At 42.1% G+C, this 25,225-nt stretch overlaps 1 protein-coding gene across 3 annotated transcripts; it reads left to right on the top strand.

Moving 5' to 3' along the window:
• Positions 1-1,896: 1,896 nt before the first annotated feature.
• Positions 1,897-23,341, top strand: tdrd7b (tudor domain containing 7 b). 3 transcript variants are annotated; one of them, XM_014207215.3, is made up of 19 exons: positions 1,897-2,070; positions 3,591-3,803; positions 4,200-4,344; positions 7,402-7,633; positions 9,632-9,711; positions 10,304-10,554; positions 10,952-11,580; positions 12,105-12,300; positions 12,523-12,634; positions 12,758-12,960; positions 13,219-13,353; positions 13,877-13,960; positions 14,380-14,514; positions 15,063-15,176; positions 17,318-17,469; positions 17,622-17,833; positions 18,055-18,238; positions 18,476-18,636; positions 20,051-23,341. In XM_014207215.3, the coding sequence occupies exons 2-19, from the start codon at positions 3,591-3,593 to the stop codon at positions 20,269-20,271; spliced, it is 3,459 nt and encodes a 1,152-aa protein (XP_014062690.1). In that variant the 5' UTR covers positions 1,897-2,070; the 3' UTR covers positions 20,272-23,341. The 3 variants fall into 3 exon arrangements, with proteins under 3 accessions (XP_014062690.1, XP_045577784.1, XP_014062691.1); XM_045721828.2 differs by lacking the exon at positions 1,897-2,070 and adding an exon at positions 3,240-3,360; XM_014207216.3 differs by lacking the exons at positions 1,897-2,070; positions 3,591-3,803; positions 4,200-4,344 and adding an exon at positions 5,772-6,356.
• Positions 23,342-25,225: the final 1,884 nt, after the last annotated feature.

Genomic DNA, 25,225 nt, shown 5'->3' on the forward strand with positions numbered 1-25,225 from the left:
TCCGTCGCCATCACCTCATGTTTCAGCATGATAATGCACCGCACTATGTCGTTGAAGATCTGAACACAATTCCTGGAAGCTGAAAATGTCCCAGTTCTTCAATGGCCTGCATACTCACATGGCACCCATTGAGCATGTTAGGGATGCTCTGGATCGACGTGTACGACAGCACGTTCCAGTTCCCACCGATATCCAGTAACTTTTCACAGCCATTTAAGAGGAGTGAGACAACATTTCACAGGCCACAATCGACAGCCTGATCAACTCTATGAGATGGAGATGTGTCGCACTATATGAGGCAAATGGTGGTCACATCAGATAGTGTCTGTTTTTTTATCCACGCCCCTTCCTTTTTTTAAGGGATCTGTGACAAACAGATGCATATCTGTATTCCCAGTCATGTGAAATCCATGGATTAGGGCCTAATGAATTCATTTCAATTGACTGATTTCTTTATATGAACAGTAATTCAATAAAATCTATGAAATTGTGGCATGTTGCGTTTATATTTTTCTTCAGTGTAAAATGGACAATAACAAAGATGATCTATTATATTGAGAAGATGGTTGACTGACTGCTCTAACAATGGAAATACATGTCCGCAAAAGGCACACAGGAGGAGGCGATCAGGTGGGAATATTTTAGCCAATGAGAGGACGTGTGTGAACAACAGGCACAACTCCGATATAAAATAGTTTTTCTCAAAGTTTCATATCAGTACACTCATAACAACCTAAGCATTATGAAACTTCTAGATCAAATAAGCCTCACCTATCAACATAGCAATTCACTTTAGCAAATTCTACACTCTCTCATTGCCCCCCATACAAAAACTCCTCACTTGTTAACACTTATTTTCGACCCTCTCGCTTCGCCTCTATGCTAGCTTGAGATTCCCCCCCAAAAAACGCCACTTGAATACAGCTATGACCAGAAGTGTCTTTTTCGTGGCAGGTTAGAGTAATTTACGGAGCAGGTTAGGTAAATTAAGGTAGCAGGTTAGGATAATTAACGTAGCAGGTTAGGAGAATTAGGTTAAGGTTAGGAAAAGGGTTAGATTTAAGGTTAGTGAAAATGCTCTCCTAACCTGCTAAGAAAAGTCACTTCCAGTTGTAGCTGTATTGAAGTGGCATATTTTTAGGGAGGTCCACGCTAGCTTCGCCCTCATGCGGGTGCTAGTAAACTAACAAGAATACTAGGTAGCCTACGGCTACTAGGTATCAACAGCCAATCCAGTAGGGGCTGGCAGGTATAGTGAGCTTTGATTGGTCAATGGTGCCGCGATATTGTTGAGTACTTGCATACATTTCAGCTTTCCCCAACTTAGGTCCCGCCGTGTTGACGCTCTTGCGCCCATGCTTGCATTGCCCAATGGTCCCCCGCCCACTTCGCTTTCCCCCATTGAAAATGAATGGCTTCCGATGTTTCATGGTCGTCACTAGCTTCCATAGCCACAAAGTCATAAACCCTGCCCATTACTACAATTTATTAACCTAACAATAACCTTAGCCCTAACCTTAACCACACTGCTAACCTTATGCCTAACCCTAAGACTAAAAAGCTATATTTTTGTAGCCAATTTTGACTATGGCTTTGGAATCTGACTTTGTGGCTATGGAAGCTAGTGGAAACCATGTTTCATCGCCTCCTGTGCAAAGCTGGGAAGTTGGCCAATCACATGAAGTTAGCCAATAACATCACGGATGAGGCATAATTCTCTTCTGTTTAATTTAAATAACAACATTAAACCCTTGTTTAGCATGATCTAGTCCAACTGTGGCACGTTTGCCATATTTTTATCCGTTTGCGTCAGTTCAATGGGGGACTTTTATTTTGAATGCAAATCGCCGATTCCACCGTTGTTGCTCACGCTAATGTTGTTCACGACACACACGTGGCTACACCAACCACAAACCGGACGACTGGGAGACGCTTGGCTTGGTTCGAGCGCAGCGTTGAGTGAGAGAAGGGACAGCTCTGAGCAGTCAGGGTTAGACTTTAAGGGAGTGTGACGAGCAGGTCGTGAATAAATTAACCGGGTCACCATCCCCCGTATTCCTTCCCAGCAAGGTAAGAGTTTATTGAATGTGTGATTATTGAATTATTTCACAAAAAATTTAACGATTTCAGTTTGATATTAGCCTATTTGTTGGAGGTGAACGCTTTGGATAAGCGTTCTTTGAGTGCCCCCAAAGTAGTGACATGAGTACGGAACTCGATAGAGCGCAACGTCGCTTGACATGACACTTGGGGCTTGTTGCTGTGGTGACAGTTGCAAATGCACATTTAGAATTTAGATTGTATTTTACAGCCTAATTTATCCCAATAAATCCTTTGCTTTTTCGGTTGTTAATGTCCGCGAATAGAGCGTCAACTTTATCTAATTCTCCGTTGGCATGGAGGGTATGGATGTGACATATTACGTCACCACTTGTTCTCTGTGGAGAGGAAATCCTGGGCAGAGAGACGCGTTCACTGACCTATTATAAACAATTTATCATGTTGACATATCTGGTTTTCATCCACATTTTATTTTGCATTTAGACCCACTTCTTAAGTCATAGACCTATTTAGTAATATGTCTTTAGGTTTACAGTATTTACAAAAAGTCGAGAGAGCGTAAAAGAAAGTTGCTGGAGAAAATTGAGGGCGTGCCTTTCTGTGCCAAATTCGAGAACTGTCTGTATGTTATATGAAATCAAATAATAGAAAATAAACACAAAATCCTCTTGCGATAAAACGACTCTACAAATATCTATTTGAAGCTAAATCAAACTGCATACACTGCAAATTCCAGATTGGGGCGTTGTGCAGTGTGCTGAAGTTATACACGAAACTGAATGCCCTCGATTACAGTGAAATGTAATAGTGAAACTTAATTTGACCATCATGAGAGAAAGTCAACATGTTGACTGCAGTAACTAGTTAAAATAATAATAAGGTATTTGCTTAAGTTGCTTTCAATATAGAGACTGCTTTCTATGTTTACCTGATATTAGTTTACAATGTGGGGCTATGATTTTAGTTTTTAACATGATTCGGTTATAGGCTACAAAAGTTGTATTTAGACCGTTTCTAATTGTATCATAAACATATATTATTATATATTTTTGTTTTGCATTTGTCAATGTCAGATATTGAACTTGATGTTTATACTGAGGTTAAACTTCACTGAACTTTTACAAACTGGAGGGCCCGGTGCCAGTCTGTTTCAACAAAAACAGACTGGAACCCACCAGAGAAACTCTAGATCCTGCTCTTTTCTCAGATCAGTGATGAGAAACCTGTTTGACAAGGCACCCCTGACCCAATGGACCAATCCTTTTTAATACAACAAATCTGTATTGTCCCCAAAGACAGGTACAGAAACATAGACCTACAACTATAGCTTCGTTACCATAGCAACTATTACCATGTTATTTCCACTTTGCTATAATGTAAAGTGCTACCAACCAGTTTGCCAGGCCTCTTCCCTCTTGGCCTCTATCCCTCCTTTTGAAAAAGAGGTATTTTGACTTCAATGGGACAACCAGGTAAAATAAAATAGAAATGGTCGTGTATAAAATGCCCTTGTTTTGTGTTCTATCTAGATGGCAGACGTAGAGCTGGTGAAGAAGATGTTACGGGAGGTACTGACGGCCAATAAGAGCGGACCCGGGGTGTCTTTGTCCCGCCTCCAGTCTGAATACAAGGATCTGACTGGTGAACAGATCCCTCATAAGCAGATGGGTCATGGCAACCTGGACGCTCTGCTGCACAGCATGCCCAGTGTGGTCCGCATGGAGCGCAACCGCTCTGGGGAGGTGAGGAGAGGGAGTGTATATATATATATATATATATATATATATATATATATATATATATATATATATATATATATAAACAGAGAGATGTATGGATGAACAGACACACACATACAAAGACACTGAGAGTGGGGTACCACAGGGTACAAACACTCTTTAGCTCACACCATCTGGATGCTAATCGTTCAGAATCATTGACTTTTGAAAACGTCATTTTCCAGCTAGCCAGCAACTGGATAAAATGAACAGTTCAAGCGTTCTAATTATCCCCTAATTACCAGTTAAAAAGTTAATGCAGGCTGATAATGTAGCTATTAGCTAACTGTTGTGTGTGTGTGTGTGTCTGCGTGTGTGCATCTTTGTGTGTGTGGGGGGTGTTCTCTCTTCCCTCTCCAGATGGTGTATTTCGCCTCGGTCTCTGGTGAGACTGCCCACGTCGCCAAGCTGGTGGCTCGCCAGCGTACCTCGAAGAAGACTGGACGACCCCAAATGGTCAACTGTCAGATGAGAGTGAAGCCTGCCGCCCCTCTCGTCCTCAACGGTAAGGTGTGTGTGTGTGTGTGTGTGTGTGTGTGTGTGTGTGTGTGTGTGTGTGTGTGTGTGTGTGTGTGTGTGTGTGTGTGTGTGTGTGTGTGTGTGTGTGTGTGTGTGTGTGTGTGTGTGTTCTGTCTGACTGCCTAAATCCATCTGCTTTTTCCATAACCATTAGACTTGTAGACCTATAGAATGGCAAATTGGGTCTTATCTGAATAGAAGAGGCTTATGTGACTGTCACTGAATGCCTTTTATTGTGTTAGCAGAGAGGTGAAATTCAAGTGTTTTGAAACTAAGATTTCACCTCATACTGGTTCCATGGAATGCCACCTTTTGGATCAAAACGGGAACATTCAGTTAACTTATCAAATTACACAGACACTTGAGCTTGTTTTTAGAATACGCCTGAACTCAATGCCCTACACGAGTTTGCAATGGGACAATGATGTAGGACAATGTATGTACTTGATATACAATTCTAAGTTGACAGGTTGAAAGTTAATTTATAGATATTTTGGGCCGGTCCAGAGGTACTAAGAATAAAAGCCTCGTACAAGACCAGACGCTTTACCGACACAGACACACTAAGAGTTTATTTGTAAAATGCTATATCCACCAATTTTTCACATTTGTGTTTTTTTTTAAAATCAGAAATGATTGCTTATGGGTACATTCATCTGTGTGTAAAATACTATTCTCAGATTTTTAATTCCTAGATTTTAGATGTGTATGGAAAAAAAAATTTTTGTTGCTAAATGCTATATATATCCATTGTTTAGCTGGAATGGAATGTCCGTATCCTGTATATTTCACTGTGATATGTGGTTGTCTCACCTAGCTATCTTAAGATGAATGCACTCACTGTAACTCGCTCTGGATTAGAGCATCTGCTAAATTACAAAAATGTCAAATGAAAATGTTTTACATACAGATCTCATATTACTGTATTGAATGTTTTTATTTAAAATGTATAATTTGTAAAGTTCTTTATTAAAAATGTAGTTATTTGTTATATTTGACTGTAAAACCTAGCAGTACTACTTATTTCTCTGAAAGTGAGGCGGATATATAGCATTTTGCAAAAAACATGATTATTTGTCGCTCTGAAACCATTAAGTGACAGACACGTGTTTGTTTAAAATCTATCATTGAACAACCCCATTCCATGATTTGATAGTGAAAAAACACACCAGTCTCTTTCATAATTTCTTTATACAATAAAAGCAAATTTCCAAACATTTCAGAAAATGTGTATATATAGTGTTTTGGAATGAAACTCTTTACACACACACACACACACACACACACCGAGTTGCTGTACTGAGACACACACACAGTCGTTGTATAGACACCCTCGGTTGGATCAATAGTCTTAGCTGGGATCAGCCCCCGTTCAGGAAATGTGAAGGGGGAGAGAGAGAAGGGAGGAGAAGGGAGATTGAGGAAGAGAAAGGAGGGAGGGAGAGAGAGCGGGTGGGAGAGAGCGAGGGAGGGAGAGCAAGAGACAAAGAGAGATGGGGGGAGAGAGGGAAGGAGAAAGAGAGGGAGTCTAAGCAGACAGAGAGAGGTGGAGGAGGAGAGAAGCTCATGCAGTCTCATCGCAGCAGCGAACAGCGGATTTGGAAGCAAACGGCGAGGTGCTGATTCACATGCCAACGCAGCAGCGTCTTTCTCTTCCTTTCTCTCTCTCTCTCTCTCTCTCCTTCATATCTCCTGAACAGGAGCTGATCCCAGCTAGTAATATTGATCCTTTCTGAAACAGAAAACCAGGGGAATCTGGGACTGTGATGCCGCTACTGCTGCTGTGTCTGCCGTCTCTGTCTCGCCACCACCGGTGTCGCCTCACCTAAACTCAGACGGCATGTCCCTAGAGGGGGAGGGTCACTGGTATGCATTGAGACAGGCCAGCGCGTACTGTAATTAGCTATAGCTACAGCCTATATCTGTGAAGGCGGTGGGATACGGAGGCTGCCGATGGTTGCTGCTGTGGTGTCTCATTCTCAGCATTAGCAAGGCTTGGTGAGTACTATGTTCTACAGAGGAGTGGAAGGGAGGAAGAGAAGAGCGGAAAGGATGAACAGTGGAGCAGGGAGGGAGGAGGAGACAGTCAGGCTGAGAGGTGTGGTGTGTTAGATCTGGGCTGTTTGTTGTGTGATGTCATGTCAGCTGGGTCGGGCTGATATGGACGATTTCTTACCAGAGTGGTGCTCAGGCTGATGATGTCATACTAGGGTTGGATCGGATCAGAGCCTTTACAATGTAAATAGAAGGCTCTGGATTGGATAGGGTGTCGGAACTAGGTTAATGGGTATGATGTGATGTTAGTGCTGCAGGGGTATTCTTTGTAGAATATCTGGCATCCAATCAGAGCTTGGATTTTTTTTTAAATTAAAAAGAGTATGAAGATGTGATTGAGCAGATTAGGAATCTACGATCTCATCAGTTGGATGACGATCGCACTGAAGGTTTTATGACTTGTCAACCTTGCTTTAAGTTATGAAGTCATTGCAGAGTGAACTAGAAGGTATCAAATCAAATGCATTGGTCACATGCACGTGTTTAGCAGAATGCTTGATGTATTCTATGATGTAGTCTATTCGCTGCACAGCAAGGCATAATAATGACAATGGTGGGATCTACAGTGACAGTATTAGTGACTCGGCTGTTTTTATGATTGACCCAAAGATAGGCAGACAGCCCTTCTTCAATGTCTTGTTTAGATTTATTATTTCTCCTCTTGCCAACTGACCTTTTGCAGATGACTGTGTGTGCGTGTGTGTGTGTGCGCATTGCTTATCCATGTATGTAAAGTATATACCAGATGAATTCAAATTGAGGTCCAGATTACGACAGTTTTTTTTGGTTCTACCTGACAATTCATTGCACCCACCTGGTGTTCCAGGTCTAAAGCAGTCCCTGATTGGTGGGGCAGAATGGGAAAAAAAAGCAGTGGAGCTTGCTTCCAAGTCCAGATTTTATGAGGGATATATACTGTACATATGTATTTGTGTATATGTGTGTATTTCCTATCATCCTGACATCACTATCTTTCTCTCCTCCCCAGCCAAGCCCAGAACCTCCCTAAGACAGCCAGACCATAGGGGTCGTGGTGTGGGGCGAGGAGGAGGAAGTGGAGGTGGTGGGGGCGGCCGGTCAGGGGGCCAACATGACTTTAGACAGGGGAGGGACATGAGGGACACCCAATCAGAAGGGAAGACTAATCAGAGTTCCAACCAGAACAAACCAACCCATCCGAACACCACTACCACCAGGAGGTCCTCTGTGCCCTCAGAGAGGTGAGTGGTTATTGGTGGGAACCATAGACTAGACTGGTTAGACTACACTTTTAATTCTAATCATGACTGAAATTAGTTACATAAAAAATCATGGAGGGAAAAAACTTTTCTCCCCTTGGGGGCCTAGTAGTGTGAATAACTTTCCTCTGGGGTTGTTTAAAATGCTGTCTCTGTAGAATTACTCTCTAGGAACCAAAAATGAGGGCTTCTTATTTGGTCCCTTTAGGTTGTCGTGCTGTTATGTAAATAGTTTGAGTTTCTTCCTCTGTTTAGGAAATATTACTTTGATTTGGAAGCATTGCCATCACTGTGAGGGGGGGAATTTTGTTCCATGGTCTAAGAATCAGGGAAATGAAAGGACAAAAAGAACTAAGACAAGGATTATTTATCTGTCAGTCACTCTCCTCTCAGTTTCTTTCTTTCTCTTTCTTTCCTCCTCTGTCCTCCTCTTTTTTTTCTTTCTTCCTTGGTGCATGACCTGAATGAGAATAGAATCGTGAATGAAGGGCGCTGGAACCCAATGGTTGGTTTAGTTTAGTGGGGCCAGCCATCTCTTCCCCCCTCTCTCTTCCCTCAGTCTCTTCCCCCCCTCTGTGCTTATTCAGCAGTAGCACCAGGGATGCAGCAGCCTCTCTCTCGCTCCCCCCCCCTCTCCCACCCCCTCCCTTTCCCACCTCTCTCTCCTCCTCTCTCGCTTTTCAAGCACAATGTGGCTAACAGCTAGCTAATGAAAACAACTGACCTCACCCCAACTCACACTTTTTTTTGTGTATCATTGGCGCTCTCTAACCAGACAATGGACCACAGGAGAGACCGGAGTGACATGGCTGAAAGCATAGGGACAAGGCAGGCTAATCCCTCTCCTATTCTACTACAGATTAACAGCCCAATGAATCAGCATATTTGTAGTAGTACAGTCTGGGCACTTTCATCTGACGCCTCAGATCAAATGCAGAGGGACGTGCGTGGGAGCACACAAACAAAGCAGCACGCACACACACACACACACACACACACACACACACACACACACACACACACACACACACACACACAGGAGTGCACACACACATACACACTCACAAACACACATTTATCTGCAACTAGAGGGAAAATCTGGGTGGTGCAGCCACTGATCGCTTGGCCATTGTCAAGTACATACTGGTGGTATGTGAGGGTTTGTGGGGTCAATCACATTTTGGCCGCTCTCAAAAGTTTGTCTGGCTTCCTGTTAACTGTTGGGGCTAATACAATTGAACAGTTATAGCAATCCTGCATAGTTTACAATATTTATTTTCTAATAGTTTAATGTAGATTTCAGTCAAAGTCACATCTCAGTTTTATATACAGTGGGGACAGAATTTTTGAGCATATGCCCTCTCCTGATTAGGAAAAAACTCATAGGCCACAACTAGGGGAGTTTTTCCTGCTCAATGAGGCAACATAATGTGGTTATGACCAACTATTGGCCCCAATTACGTATGTCTGGGGTTGTGCAGCCAAAGAAAGGCCTGTTTATGGTGCATCAGTACTATTCTGCCCGGCGACCCAGTTGTATAAGCGTATGTATTCATAATGTTATGTCCCTATTGTCTAAGGTCATTCTGGGATGGAGAGACTCCCATCAGAGAGCATTATGGGTAGTATGGTGTAATCAGAGAGGCCATCAATAGAAATTGTATTTGTAGGTGGGCTCACCAACCCATGGACTTGAATGGGGACCGTTCTAGGAATTATTCTACTTCCATGAGGAGGCTTCTAGACTATCTCAGGTCTCTAGACATTAGAACACAGGGGTATTGTTTATGGAGTGTGTACAGAATACTGTAGAGTATAGTCTAGTCTAGCACTGACTGCGTTGACTGAGTGATTTCGCTGGCTTCTTCCACCAAAGTTTCTGTTTGGTTGAGAAATGGGGACGCAAACTGAAATGATGATTCCAAACAGGAAACAAATGGCTCAAAGTCAACACTTTATTTCTCTCTTCCTTTTGTGTAGGTCAGACAAAAGGATGACACTTCCGTCACGGTTCCAGAAGGAAGTGCACGCTCACCTATCCAGGAATACCCAAAGCAACTGTAAGTAGTACTCTGTAAAAGTGGCTCGGTGTATGTCCAAGAGCAAGGGTTTTCAAGGTACACAGCATGGCTGTTTTCATCCTTACACTCTAATCAGGGATGTATTTCCTCGTTCAGAGATGAGTCTTTACATCTGAGGCCTTTCCAGGTACTAGAACCTTATTCAAGCAGTTATTAACATATGAATGACTGGCCCCTCTGGTTCCTGGCCTTTAAATTACTGTCCTTTTAAACGCAACACATCGCAAAGCAAGAACATTACAGGCTAGAGTTTAGCTTCAGGCTACAAACTCATGATGTTCTTCTTAGTAATAAGATACAGGTCCAGGAAACAGACAGTTTTTTTTGTGTTACCTTGATACACCAAGAGTCTCTCGCAATGTAACACGTCGTTCTTAGATAAGCTACACCTACTTAGGTCCAGGAGTTTTTCCTCTGGGCCCTAGTTGCCTGGTCAGGACAGAGTCACTTGACTTATTTATTACATATCACCCCAATAACCAGGATATACCTGTAGAAGTTGGTACACGTCCATGCCTAACCAACATACGCTTGACCTAAAATGTCTTCGTCCCCTTATTTTCTCCTTCAGCTCCCTCAAACCTCAACGAGAGTGCTGGCTCTGGGAAGCCCAAGCCGCAGCACTCCCCCAAGGACTACAACCCCTCTGCCGGTGGGAACTACAGCCCCCAGCAGGTGCAGGGGCGTCTCAGAGAGGTGCTGAACAAATACAGTAATGGCTTCTGGGTGTCTAAGTTACCCCAGCTCTACAGAGAACTGTACAAACAGGACCTGCCTAGCGAAGCACTCAAGGATCTGGAGCACTGGACACACGTATGCACTGTAAGTTATATTGGAAACGTAATTTACAGGTCACATATTTTAATGAATATGAATGTAGGAAAGATAAATAAATGAAATGTGTTTGCAAAAGTGTAATACTGATATTGTACAGGGGTGCATTGAGTAAATAAATGTTCCTATAGTTAGATATATACTCATCAGTATGCGGAATTCAATCATCTGGTTTGCATGAGCAAAAATATTTGCATCTTAGACCTTTTGTAAAAGTTGATACTCTCTTAGTCAAATAGCCTGTAGGTCCCCACAGCTGCATAGCATATGGTGAAATATGTTCTATTTTATGATTGATTACTCCTGTATTATTGTTTTAGAGTGTGTTTTAGATCGGCTGGTTCTATGTATCTGAAGAAGGGTCTGGCCTTCTCTTCTGTTTCAGGTAGAGAAACCTTGCAGCAGTAACCCAAAAGAGTTACTCCTGTACCCAGCTAAACAACCAACACTTACACAGACCCCATCCCCTGTCCCTACCAGAGTCCTATCCCCCACCTCCGCCCCTTTCACTCCATCCACGGACATCAAACCCCAGTCAAAGCCCCCTACTAGCCCCCCTACCACCACCATGAGCCCTCTCCCCCTCACCCCCCCTTCCTCCTCCCCCAGTCACCCAGCCTCCCCCTCCACCCTCTCCCCCGACTTGAAACAGAAGCTCGGGGAGCTCCTAGTAAAATACAGCAACGGTCTATGGGCCCACGCCTTACCCAAACTCTACTTGGACACGTACAAGACAAAACTCCCCGAACACGTCCTGGAGAATCTCTCGCTGCTCTCCGACTTCTGCACCGTAGACTACCCCATGCCGGACAACCCCAAGAGGGCCATCCTGTACAAGAGGACCAGGGAGGAGGAGAGCTGCAACAGGAGGGAGTCAGTGGAGGAGCGCAGGGCCAGAGAGGAGGTAGGGAGGAGGCTCAGTACCCAGGCTGTACCTCCTCTCCTCATCCCAAGGGAGGAGTACCCCTCTGTGCTGGTGGTGGAAGCTACCAATACCAACGGAGTCATACTTCGGTAAGAACCTCTGTAACAGGCACAGGCTGTTATGGCAGTTGTTTGGTTATGGGTGATTGGTACTGGCTCTGATGGACAGTTGTTTGGTTATGGGTGATTGGTACTGGCTCTGATGGACAGTTGTTTGGTTATGGGTGATTGGTACTGGCTCTGATGGACAGTTGTTTGGTTATGGGTGATTGGTACTGGCTCTGATGGACAGTTGTTTGGTTATGGGTGATTGGTACTGGCTCTGATGGACAGTTGTTTGGTTATGGGTGATTGGTACTGGCTCTGATGGACAGTTGTTTGGTTATAGTTCATTATGAACAGGGCATGGTTTGTTGACCAGCCCCTTGGTGCTGTTGGAGCTGGACTGACAGCACTCAAAATAAACAAAAATGACTTTGCTGTCCCATAAAATGTGCTTGTGCTCGCTCTCTCTCTCTTCCTCCTCTTAATCGCTCCTAACCCCTCTCACCCTCTCTTTTTCTCTGTCTGTGTGTGTGTATCTGCCCGTACCTGTGTGTATTAACTCGATCCAGGTACATAGGAGAGGGTTACTCCCAGGCCCAGGAGGCTCTGGAGGACGAGATGAGAGAGTTCTACTGTTGCCAAGACAACAACAGTCGTACCCCTCTGGCCTCTCCAACCTCGGGTCAGCTGACAGCCGTCAGGGCTGAGGAGGAGGAGGAGATACTACGAGCACAAGTCACAGAGGTCATGACCGACAAGGTCAAGGTGAGGTCAAAGGTCAATTGGTTGGATATGACAATGGAATTGACTAAAGATACATGGATTTCTATTGCTTAGGTTATTTGTCATATTAAACATCACATCTATGGTGCCAGGTTAATGATTTGAGAATTGGATGAGAGTTTATGGTTTGACATTTTAGAAAATGAATTGCATCTCTCTGCTTTTTTCCACACATACTTTTTGTGTCTGTTGGCGAATCTGTAGGTTTACTACGTGGATCACGGGTTTTCGGAAGTCATCAGCAAGGCCAAAGTGTTTGAGCTGCATGATACGTTTTTCAAGCTGCCTTTCCAGGCCACCAAGTGTAAATTGGCTGGTGAGTTTTTAATTTGAATTTTCAGTGATATATTTTTTAACAATAGTGTTGAGGGTTGGATTCCGTTTTCTATCTTCGCAATGAAGTGTCTGTCTGCCTGTCTGTCTCTGTTTCCTTATCCAGGTCTGGAGACTTTCTGCCAGGAACCTGCTGTTCTGAAGAAGTTTGAGTCCATGGCTAGCGGAAAGATCCTACTGGCTGAGATCCTGGAGAGAGAGCAGACCCCATTGGTGGTCCTGTATGACACGTCGCAGGATGATGATGTCAACATCAACGCAGCCTGTATCAAAGCCCTGCAGGACAAGACCCTAGCCAGCCCCCTACAGGTGAGCTACTGTTATTGTAATTTGCTGTCAGTGGGTTGAAGAGATTCTTGAGCATCCTTCATCAATACTGTACTAATCCATGTTTTTCAGTCATGATTATTTTAATCTTGGGTAATATCTAAATATTAGCCTTGCCATTTTCAAACTTTAATGAACCATGGAACAGATTCCCAGATGCCAGATTGCACCTTCGCATGTTTAAATAAGTGTAATGGGATCATGTCTAACCCAGCCATGGTTCTCTCTCTCCCCGTGTAGGTAAACAGTGCCTATATGAACGTGGCGGTGAGAAGTGTGTGTTCAGACGGGACCATATACTGCCAGCTCCCATCTCGAGGCCTTGCCAAACTCACTGAGATACTGGAGAAGACTGAGGCTTACTTCCACTCACAGGTACCTGTATGTGTGCGTGTGCAAGCTTGTGTATGTATGTGCCTGCGTGTGTGGTAGAGCCTCTGTCACTTATCCTTATACTCTGAGGAGGCATAGTGGCAGATAGTTGTTTCCAGATTGAGATTAAGGAACATAATCTGGGGTTAAGACACAGGCCACTTAATCTGATCACATGACACTGGGACTGACCTACTGGGACTGACCTACAAGCCACATACTACTACTACCTAGCGTAATCCCCAGTTATAATTCATTAAAACGGGTCAAATTGTTCAGATTATTTCAGATGCATACAATACAGATGTATACATAGCACAAGGGCAGGCTACATAATGTTATATGTATCTGGTATTTTGTTATTACCTTGATGTATTGTTGTTATATAAAAAAATATTGACTGTGACCTGAAATATTTTGCTTCAACAGTCACCATAGGCCTCATGTTTCTTCTTCCCTGTGTCTGTCTCACGTTGATGACATAATCCTGCTCCATATTGATGACATAATCTCTTCTGTGTGGCAGGTGACATCAGAGTTCCTGGTGTCCAGACCGTTCTGTGGTAAAGGCTGTCTAGCGCGCTACAAAGGCAAATGGTCTCGCGTGGAGGTGAGATGGATACTATTACCTTAGAGTCAATACTGTACGCTGATGTGGCAGAGACGGATGGATACTATTACCTTAGAGTCAATACTGTAAAGCTGATGTGGCAGAGACAGATGGATACGTTTTGCTAGCTGCTGCCAAATAGGAATGATGTCTACACTTTGGTCCAGAATGAAAAAAAGTGACAGTTAATTTCAGTCCTTTATGCACTCTGATCATAGGAGTGTCCTATCTTTGAGAGTGAACCTTACTTATCTTATTATATAATTTGTATTATTTTATCCATCCCAGGACACCCTGAAAACCTGTGATAATTGTTGCTGAATGGATTGTCCTGGTTAAAAAAAAAATAAACTGAGCTGAACTCATAGTGTACAGAGATATACCCCAGACTCATGACCTCTCTCGCTGCTTTCCTACAGATAACCAACCTCCATGGCAGCAGAGTCCTAGACATCCTTTTCATAGACTTGGGGGTCCAGGCCTCGGTGGAGGTGTTTGAACTGAGGGAAGTCCCTCCCCCTTTCCTACGCGACCTGATTGCTATTCCACCACAGGTCAGCACATGAGAGGGCAGAGGAGAGATGATGTGTGGGACGGGGATGGTGTGTGTGTGTGTGGTTTGTTATGAGCGTGCATCCTGAGGGTTTTGCTTTGAAACAAAGGCCTATAGGTGTTCAGATAGTCTGACATTCTGGTAAATGGATATGATGTGAATGGTAATGTACAACAATGAAAATAAAAACAATATGTATATAAATGACATTTTTTTTTTGCTCAGAAAACTTGGGGGAGGGGGACAAATAAAACCACCCGCGGGCCTCCAGTTGGGGAACCCTGAAATAGAGCCTCCCATAATGCAATTGATGTCTGCCTGGTGCAGTTGGTGAAAAGCAACTGCAGCAACTTGAAGGCGACTTTATCAAAAACTGCATGAACTTTGATCACATTATTATTTTTTTTGCCATAATGCAAATATTCTGAATGGCGGTGACCAACGATGGTCATCGACTTGACTAAAGTGATCCGCTCGAACACGCCCACTCTCTAGGCAGTGAAGTGTTTTCTGGGTAATGTAGTCTGATGTGCAGTAGTCTCTCTCCAGGCAGTGAAGTGTTGTCTGGCTGACCTGGCTGTTAGTGGTGTGGGCTCTTGGACTCCAGACGCTGTTCAGTGGCTCCGAGACGCCGTGCTCAACTCTACTGACTGTAGTATGAAGGTACATGAACGCACACACCCGTGTATGCACACACATACACATATGCATACACAAACACATGCTGTAAATCTGCGCTGAGACGCATGATATGCAGTTGAAGTCAGAAGGTTGCATACACCTTAGCCAAATACATTTAAACTCAGTTTTTCACAATCCCTGACATTTAATCCTAGTCAAAATTCCCTGTCTTAGGTCAGTTAGGATCACCACTTTATTTTAAGAATGTGAAATGTCAGAATAATAGTAGAGAGATTTATTTCAGCTTTTATTTCTTTCATCACATTCCCAGTGGGTCAGAAGTTTACATACACTCAATTAGTATTTGGTAGCATTGCCATTAAATTGTTTAACTTGGGTCAAATGTTTCAGGTAGCCTTCCACAAGCTTCCCACAATAAGTTGGGTGAATTTTGGCCCATTCCTCCTGACAGAGCTGGTGTAACTGAGTCAGGTTTGTAGGCCTCCTTGCTCGCACACGCTTTTTCAGTTCTGCCCACACATTTTCTATAGGATTGAGGTCAGGGCTTTGTGATGGCCACTCTAATACCTTGACCTTTTTGTCCTTAAGCCATTTTGCCACAACTTTGGAAGTATGCTTGGGGTCATTGTCCATTTGGAAGACACATTTGCGACCAAGCTTTAACTTCCTGACTGATGGCTTGAGATGTTGCTTCAATATATCCACATAGTTTTCCTCCCTCATGATGCCATCTATTTTGTGAAGTACATCAGTCCCTCCTGCAGCAAAGCACCCCCACAACATGATGCTGCCAACCCCGTCCTTCACGGTTGGGATGGTGTTCTTCGGCTTGCAAGCGTCCTCCTTTTTCCTCCAAACATAACGATGGTCATTATGGCCAAACAGTTATATTTTTGTTTCATCAGACCAGAGGACATTTCTCCAAAAAGTACAATCTTTGTCCCCATGTGCAGTTGCAAACGATAGTCTGGCTTTTTTATGACGGTTTTGGAGCAGTGGCTTCTTCCTTGCTGAGCAGCCTTTCAGGTTATGTTGCTATAGGACTCATTTTACTGTGGATATAGATACTTTTGTATCTGTTTCCTCCAGCATCTTCACAAGGTCCTTTGTTGTTGTTCTGGGATTGATTTACACTTTTCGCACCAAAGTGCGTTAATCTCTAGGAGACAGAACGCGTCTCCTTCCTGAGCGGTATGACGGCTGCGTGGTGTTTATACTTGCATACTATTGTTTGTACAGATGAATGTGGTACCTTCAGGTGTTTGGTTCATCCTTGGGAAACAATTTCCAGACTTGTGGAGGTCTACAATTTATTTTTTGATGTCTTGGCTGATTTCTTTTGATTTTCCTATGATGTCAAGCAAAGAGGCACTGAGTTTGAAGGTAGGCCTTGAAATACAAAGCTATGACATAATTTTCTGGAATTTTCCAAGTTGTTTAAAGGCACGGTCAACTTAGTGTATGTGAACTTGTGACCCACTGGAATTGTGATACTGTGAATTATAAGTGAAATCTGTCTGTAAACAATTGTTGGAAAAATTACTTGTGTCATGCACAAAGTAGATGTCCTAACCGACTTGCCAAAACTATAGTTTGTTAACAAGAAATTTGGGGAGTGGTTGAAAAACGAGTTTTAATGACTCCAACCTAAGTGTATGTAAACTTCCGACTTCAACTGTAGTCATTTTTTTTTTTTACTCCACCAGTGACCGTTTCATCATTTCTTGTTAAAGTTACCTTTTACTGCAGTAGGCTAAATCAGGGTCACACAGAGTGATTCTTGGTATTCTTAAACAAATCTATCTGAGGCAAAAGTACACACCTCACACACATGGTTATGGGCTTAAAAAAAGAAGACACCTGTACCATGTCAGATATAGAGTTGAAATGTACTACATTTTGAGTTTGCATCCCAATATTACACTTTATATACATTACAGAAGACTGAAATATAACAAAACGGTTTGACATAGAAACACAGGATTTCCGTCTTTCTTTATTAATATTCTTGATTAATTATGAAAAATATTAATAACATTCCACCCATGAGGCCAAAGAGGGTGCTTTTGGTCATTGACTGCAGGAAAGGGTTACAGTTGAAATCCTCGGAATTCTCTTTCACTCTCTCTCTCTCTCCACCCCCTCCCTCTATCCCTCCACAGATAGCCAAGCTGGACAAGACCAAGCGCAGCGTAGTCCATGTCTACCTGTTCACCGACAAGAACTTCCACGACCCCACGAGAAGCCTCAACCGCCAAATGGCCGCCTCTGACCTCTTCAAACACCAAGGAGACGTCTTCCTAAGCAGCCACAGGTAGGGCTAGGAGTTGATTCCAAAAACAGTCTATTCCTGATTCCTAAAGTGTGGAGCCTCCTGCCATTGTGCTTGACTCTCGTGGGGTTTGGATAAAGGAAAAATACAAATTTGTGACAGTTGACAATAAAGTAGATGTTATGTTATCACAGCCCTTCCAAGACCTCCACCTGTAACTCCACTGCCACCCTCACAACCACAACCACTCCCAGCTCCAATGGGACCAAGCCCCAGCTACGACGCGCCCACTCTGGCTCGGGACCCAGGCCAACGGGGGGTACAAGCACCCCTCCTGGAACTCCCCCACCTCCCTCAACCACCGCCCCTATTAAGCTACCCCCTCTGCTGGACCTCCCTCCTGCAGGTCAGAGACATATATTTACAGGCTTCATAATGTTTTATTTTTTATCTGAAAATTAAAGTACTTGTGTTTTGTGCAAAGCTGTTTCCAACCTCCCGTCTGTTGTTCCACCTTCCCCTGTCCCGTTCGTTGATTTAAAAAGATTGATGCACCAACAAAAATCTATGCATCCTAATGCTGAAACCTCAATGTCCAAACTCTCAAAATCTATGCCTCTGCTGCAGGTCACAACATGGATATCTATGTGTCTGTGGCCTGCCACCCGGGTCACTTCGTACTGCAACCCTGGAGAGATATGTACAAGCTGGTAGTTCTGATGGGAGAGATGATCCTGTACTATAATAAAACAGAGGAGAAGCCTCTCAAAGTGGAGAAGAATCAGATATACGCTGCTAAGGTGGAGAACAAGTGAGTAGAGGGAGGAGTGGGTGGGAATGTGTCTTGGGAGTATGTCTGGGCACTGTAGATTTCAAGTGTGTATGAGGGATTTGGGTAGTGCTTCTAGTAGGATAGTCTGACTGCATTCAATCATTTGATTAGCCATCTAGTTTATTTGGGCCCCCCAGGCTAAGGATTAACTTGAATTAACTAAATTAACTTGATTAATTGACCTCTAACCTCTGACCTCTCTTGGTGCCCTCCCAGTTGGCACCGTGTGCTGGTGAAGGGGGTGTTGACCAACGGCCTGGTGTCTGTCTATGAGCTGGACTACGGTAAACACGAGCTGGTCAGCGGCACCCAGCTTCGCCCACTAATCCAGGAGTTCAGACAGCTGCCATTCCAGGGCATCACTGCACAACTCGCAGGTAACTAAGGAAGTGTTGTCCTCCCGGCAACCATATTATGTACCTTAGATTTTGCTATTCACCTCAACATAGCAAAGTAATCTACAACAAGTGGTTCTTGTTATTGGCAGACGTTAGGAAAATAGTTATGTCCCTAAAAATGGGTTCCTTTTTGTTGTTGTTGTGAACACACAAATAAAGCATCCCTACCCTCACTTAGTAGTGTGTCACATGGGCCTTAAAAGGCCCAGTGCAGTCAAAAACATGACTTTCCTATATTTTATATATATTTCCATACTATGAGATTGGAATAATATTGTGAAATTGTGAAACTCATGATAATGCTCTTTTAGTGTAAGAGCTGTTTTAAAAGACTTACGTTTCAGCCTGTTTTGGTGGGATGGAGTTTTGGTCTGCCTGGTGACATTACCAGGCGGTAAATGAGTTAATAGACCAATAAGAAAGAGAGTTCCAAACCTATCTGCCTATAAAAGCTAGTTTTCGGTTTTTCCCTCCCCACTCCCTGACAATCCTAGCCAAATTCTTGCTTGAGAAATGCTAAGAGGCTATTTTTGTTCCTTTTTTACAATTTTAATTGAAAACAATCACAGTAAGGCACTTAATTGTTACCCAGAAATGATTTGATATTGAGAAGAGAAAAAAATGTTGCGTTGGAACTTTAAGCTCCTTAACGTCCTGATAATTCCATTAATTCAAAACCTTGGAGAAGGGAGGCCTCTGGTGGCAACAATAGACATTGGTCGTGTCCGAATACCCATACTTGCATTCTAAATAGTAGGCTGTTTGGGTATAAGAAAGTTTTATAGTATGTGAAATTTAGAACATTTTGTGTGCTTTAAATGCCAAGATGTTGGATTTTCATCTCGTAAAATTCGCTGCACACTATTGAAGAAGAGAATCGTCTTTTCACACCCACGTGTGTTTGACAATAGCTGATAATCAGAATAGGGGATGTGCTCTACAGAAATGTATGAATGGCGGGAACAAGCACGATTGCGCATTAGATGATGCCTTCTCATTATGGATGAGTAGTATGTTCATATTTGTTGCTTACTACATACTATTTAGAATGTAATGTTTAGTAAAAATGTATGTAGTAGGAATAGTACACATTCTGTAGTTTTAGTAAGTAGTAGGCAACACAGATTTTGGACACGGCCATTGACTGGAGAAATGCCTTTCCATTTTATGAAATTATAAGGTACTTTCGTGTGCCTTTTGTTATAACGCTTGTTTATTTCTAGGATATTAATAGTTTTCGGCATTCAATGCTGATGTACAGTATTCATTATTTTGGTGTAAGGCTATGTGACATTCTCACTCCACCAATAAGAGTGTAACTTTAGTGACTGATATTCTCTGTCCACCAATAGGAATGTAACTTCATTGACAAACATTCTCTCTCCAACAATAGGAGTGAAGCCGAGGCAGTGGTCGGAGGAGGCTTCCATCGTGTTCCGGAACCACGTAGAGAAGAAGCCGTTGGTGGCCCAGCTGGAGGCCGTACAGGAAGCGCATCACCCCTGGGACAGGAAGTTGACCGTCTTCCTGGTCGACACCTCGCAGGAGGAGAGGGACATCTGGGTGCATGACATCATGGCTGAGTTCACAGACGAACTCACCAAAGAAGTGTAGTTGGATAAACTGTGCACAACAGTGCATCTATAGTGCAGGTTATGGCAGGAACAACTAGGTAGGTCTATCCAAAACAAATGTAAAAAAAAATATATATATATATATATATATATATATATATATACACATTTGTTTTGGATACCTAAGTGTAGTTGGATGCTGGACTTTGCTGCGGACGTTGCTATGAGAAACCAGAACGCTTGTTGGGGTTGCTATGGAAGACCATTGGGAGATGGTTTAGAGATATGTCACTTAGACTTGTCATTTTGTGTTTGAGAGTGTTTGAGAGTGACAGTGAAACACACTCGCAGCAGCATGGCATGATATTTTCATCAAAAGCTCAATAATATCACCCTCGTGCTGACTTACCTTAAAGCTTTGCCACACAGAGGAGTTATCATAGTAAACTGTTGAATATCTAGTCTTGATAAGGGATGGGTTTCCCAAAGCCTTCGTAGCTAATAATATGGTACAGTACTTTGTTTCTCTGGACAACCCAGACTCACATCACTTGTTGAACAGCAAAGTGCTTCATTTGACAAATTCCGTTCCTTAACTGGAAAACATTGATACATCTGTTTCTCTCGCTTGTCCAGGTTGTAGAAAGAAATAGCAGTCAACATTAGCTACAAAGGATTTTGGAAACTCACCTATGGCTAGTAGCTTTCATTAGGCTACAGTGTCTATATAAAGAATTCCTACTCTGGCTATACAAGCTATGGAAATGTATATGTGGTGCATTAGCTGCATTATCGATCAACAATGCACAAAAAGTATTTAACTCAACTTGTAAGAGACTGTGGTTGGTTTAAAGGCCTTTACCAATAGCCTGGTTAAACTAGATTGAAAGGTGACCAAGAATAGTTAGTGCGGCATTCGGTCTGTTATAACCAGGCTAACTTTACCAAGGTCTGTTCATGGAAATCTGATATAAAAGGTATATATGTGATACATTATGTGATACATTATCGATCAGCAACGCACAAAAAGTATTTAACTCAACTTGTCAGAGACTGTTGTTAATTGAGGCACAGAGTTACAGTATGAAGGCCTTTACTTTACCCAGGCCTGTTAATTTGAATCTGACGTCATGAAGGTTTACAAAACATAGTTTAAAGGGATAGTTCGGCAATTATTTTGTCCATAGACCGCTTTCAAGGTAAGGAAACAAATAAGTAAATATGTTAAAATCACTGAACTATCACTTTAAGACATTCCCTCTAGTGAATTGATGATGCAAAGAAGCCATTGTTATTTCTTATTTCTATTTCCCGCTCATGTGACTTAGCTCGGTTTTAAAAACATTGGTTTTAATTTATTTATTTTTAATTCATTGATTTTGTGATTTTGTGTCAGACAACAATACTTTCTGCAGATACCGTATTCTTAGACCAGGAGTTTTGAGTGACCACGTGACCTGACCGAGAACATTTTTGGGGGCCCTAGCTACAGTATTAGGATATTACTGTACTATAGGGCCCAAAGTTTTTTTTCTGGTCATGTCATCTAGGTCGGAAAAAACTCCTGGCCCTAGATACACTGCATGATATGTTGGAAATTGTGCTGAATTGCGTGCACATAATTTGATAATACAATATATGCTAACCAGTAGTTGTTTACCTGACGATACTCTCTGCTTTACCGTTGGAGTGATGGGATCGTTGGAGTTTTACTGAAAACAGAATAATTACAGCCCAGCTAGCACATTTCGTTCCTTGGAAGTTGTGGGAACGTACGTTTTTGTTTTCCCGTTGGTTCTGGGAACGAAACCAAACGTTTTCTGACCGGTAAAACGGAATGTTTTTTAACGTTCTAAGAACGGAGGTGAAAATTTTGCCTGTTGGGTGAAAGTCCATTTTTAGGTTGCAGGAAGGTTCTGAGAACGTTTTACTATGGTTCACTGAACGTTTTTGTCTGTGGTTTTATTAACGTTCTGATAACGTAAATTATAGATTATTTGAAGGTAATTAAATAAGTAATAACTTACTTTAAACTTTCACTGAATGTTTCAATTAGACGTTTAATAACACTGCTAGCTTAGTTTAACTGTTTTAAACTCTAAGCACAGATAGCACACATGGGAAGAGAAAAATATATATATTGTGACACGGCGTCAGTGAGATTTTAACCAATGATCTACTGTTCTCTATCCATGGAATTAGTCTTCTGCGCCACCAGGATGGAACTAGCATGCCATGTTTTTTTTAAGCTGTTCATTTTAGTCTATTCAAACAGACCCCATTTCAAAGGAAACAAGCACTCATTAAGTTCAGGTGTGGCCAATTAGTGGCCACGGCAAACACACCTAACAAGAGAGAGAATAGAGAGAGTTTTGTTGATGCTAAGAATGAAATGTATGTGTTTTAAAATAACATTATTAGAACTTTCTCTGAATGTTACTAAAGTTTTATTACATTTTCACAGAACATTGATTCTTAATGTTCTCTGAATGTTCTGAGAACATTACTTTAAATAGAACCATAAGTAAACCTGAAGGAAATGTTATTTTGAAGTACTGAAATTCCCACATGAGAACGTTGTTAACATTCTCTGAACTATTTGAGAACATTCCCAATGTCAAACCAGTTGGAGAATGTACCTAGAACATTACCAACATTTTAATTAAATGTAGCCATGTTCTGAAATGTTTTGTTAAAGTAATGAAATACCATGAAAATAACATTTTTGTCAAGTTCCTTAAACGTGCTGAGAATGTTCCAAATCCAAGCAACTATCCTGCTCCATTCCCAGAAAGTTGTGGGAAGGTTGTATGCAAAATAATCATAGGACAACCACGCTCTCACCAAGCTCTAAGAAACATATGGTTCTCAGAACGTTATGTTCTAGCTGGGAGTACTCTCGCCTGGTCCCAGATATGTTTGTGCTGTCTTGACAATTCTATTACTACATTTGCTAATGGAGTTGGCTAAACAGTACAGACAAATCTGGGACCAGGCTATATTTCCTTTGCTTAAGGGTTATTTTATTTTCATTTTGTTAACCTAACATTTAGCCTTGGTTAATTGCATACAGTATGTACAACGTTTTAGGAATAAAGTTTAAAAAAGGAGAGTTTCAAATTTGTCCAGTTATTTGCAGAAGTAAAGTTTACAGGCTTATGGTTAATTGAGTGTGCCTGATACAGTTGAAGTCGGAAGTTTACATACACTTAGGTCAGAGTCATTAAAACTCGTTTTTCAACCACTCCACAAATTTCTTGTTAACAAACTATAGTTTTGGCAAGTCGGTTAGGACATCTACTTTGTGCGTGACACAAGTAATTTTTCCAACAATTGTTTACAGACAGATTATTTAACTTATATTTCACAGTATCACAATTCCAGTGGGTCAGAAGTTTACATACACTAAGTTGACTGTGCCTTTAAAGCAGCTTGGAAAATTCCAGAAAATGATGTCATGGCTTTAGAAGCTTCTGATAAGCTAATTTACATAATGTTAGTCAATTAGAGGTGTACCTGTGGATGTATTTCAAGGTCTATCTTTGCTTGACATCATGGGAAAATCAAAGAAATCAGTCAAGACCTCCACAAGCCTGGTTCATCCTTGGATGCAATTTCCAAACGCCTAAAGGTACCACGTTCATCTGTACAAACAATAGTACGCAAGTATAAACACCATGGAACCACACAGCCGTCATACAGCTCAGGAAGGAGACGCATTCCTTCTAGAGATGAACGTACTTTGGTGCAAATCAATCCCAGAACAACAACAAAGGACCTTGTGAAGATGCTGCGGGAAACGGGTACAAAGGTATCTATATCCACAGTAAAACGAGTCCTATATCAACATAACCTGAAAGGCCGCTCAGCAAGGAAGAAGCCACTGCTCCAAAACCAACATAAAAAAGCCAGACTACGGTTTGCAACTGCACATGGGGACAAAGATTGTACTTTTTGGAGAAATGTCCTCTGGTCTGATGAAACAAAAATATAACTGTTTGGCCATAATGACCATCCAATGTTTGGAGGAAAAAGGGGGAGGCTTGCAAGCCGAAGAACACCATCCCAAACGTGAAGCACGGGGGTGGCAGAATCATGTTGTGGGGGTGCTTTGCTGCGGGAGGGACTGGTACACTTCACAAAATAGATGGCATTATGAGGCAGGAAAATTATGTGGATATATTGAAGCACCATCTCAAGACATCAGTCAGGAAGTTAAAGCTTGGTCGAAAATGTGTCTTCCAAATGGACAATGACCCCAAGCATGCTTCCAAAGTTGTGGCAAAATGGCTTAAGGACAACAAGGTCAAGGTATTAGAGTGGCCATCACAAAGCCCTGACCTCAATCCTATAGAAATATAGTGGGCAGAACTGAAAAAGTGTGTGCGAGCAAGGAGGCCTACAAACCTGACTCAGTTACACCAGCTCTGTCAGGAGGAATGGCCAAAATTCACCCAACATATTGTGGGAAGCTTGTGGAAGGCTACCCAAAACATTTGACTCAAGTTAAACAATTTAAAGGCAATGCTACCAAATACTAATTGAGTGTATGTAAACTTCTGACCCACTGGGAATGTGATGAAAGAAATAAAAGCTGAAATAAATCATTATCTCTACTATTATTCTGACATTTCACATTCTTCAAATAAAGTGGTGATCCTAACTGACCTAAGACAGGGAATTTTTACTTGGATTAAATGTCAGGAATTGTGAAAAACTGAGTTTAAATGTATTTGGCTAAGGTGTATGTAAACTTCTGACTTCAACTGTACATGTGTAGATATTTCTTCTGTCCCATGTCTTCATTTTGTACTTAGAAAATGCAGACTGTAAAAAATTATACAAAAAAATGTGTTTTCAAAAGTCTGTGGTTGTAACTCAGTCAGCAACTCAGATTGAAATTCAAATTATTTATTAAAATAGCAAAATGGTATCTTATTTAGATGTCATATTACATACAGCCAATCAGTGTCTACAAACTGATTCATCCAAAT

Source organism: Salmo salar, chromosome 07, assembly GCF_965601325.2.
Source record: "Salmo salar chromosome 07, fSalSal1, whole genome shotgun sequence".
NCBI classification, from domain to species: Eukaryota; Metazoa; Chordata; class Actinopteri; order Salmoniformes; family Salmonidae; genus Salmo; species Salmo salar.

Bases quoted from the DNA above. Each gene is read 5' to 3' on its own strand.
- tdrd7b (XM_014207215.3), top strand. From the start codon at position 3,591: ATGGCAGACGTAGAGCTGGTGAAGAAGATGTTACGGGAGGTACTGACG. The intron at 11,581-12,104 runs GTAAGAACCTCT...AACTCGATCCAG, and splicing joins ACCAACGGAGTCATACTTCG to GTACATAGGAGAGGGTTACT. The intron at 18,239-18,475 runs GTGAGTAGAGGG...GTGCCCTCCCAG, and splicing joins GCTGCTAAGGTGGAGAACAA to TTGGCACCGTGTGCTGGTGA.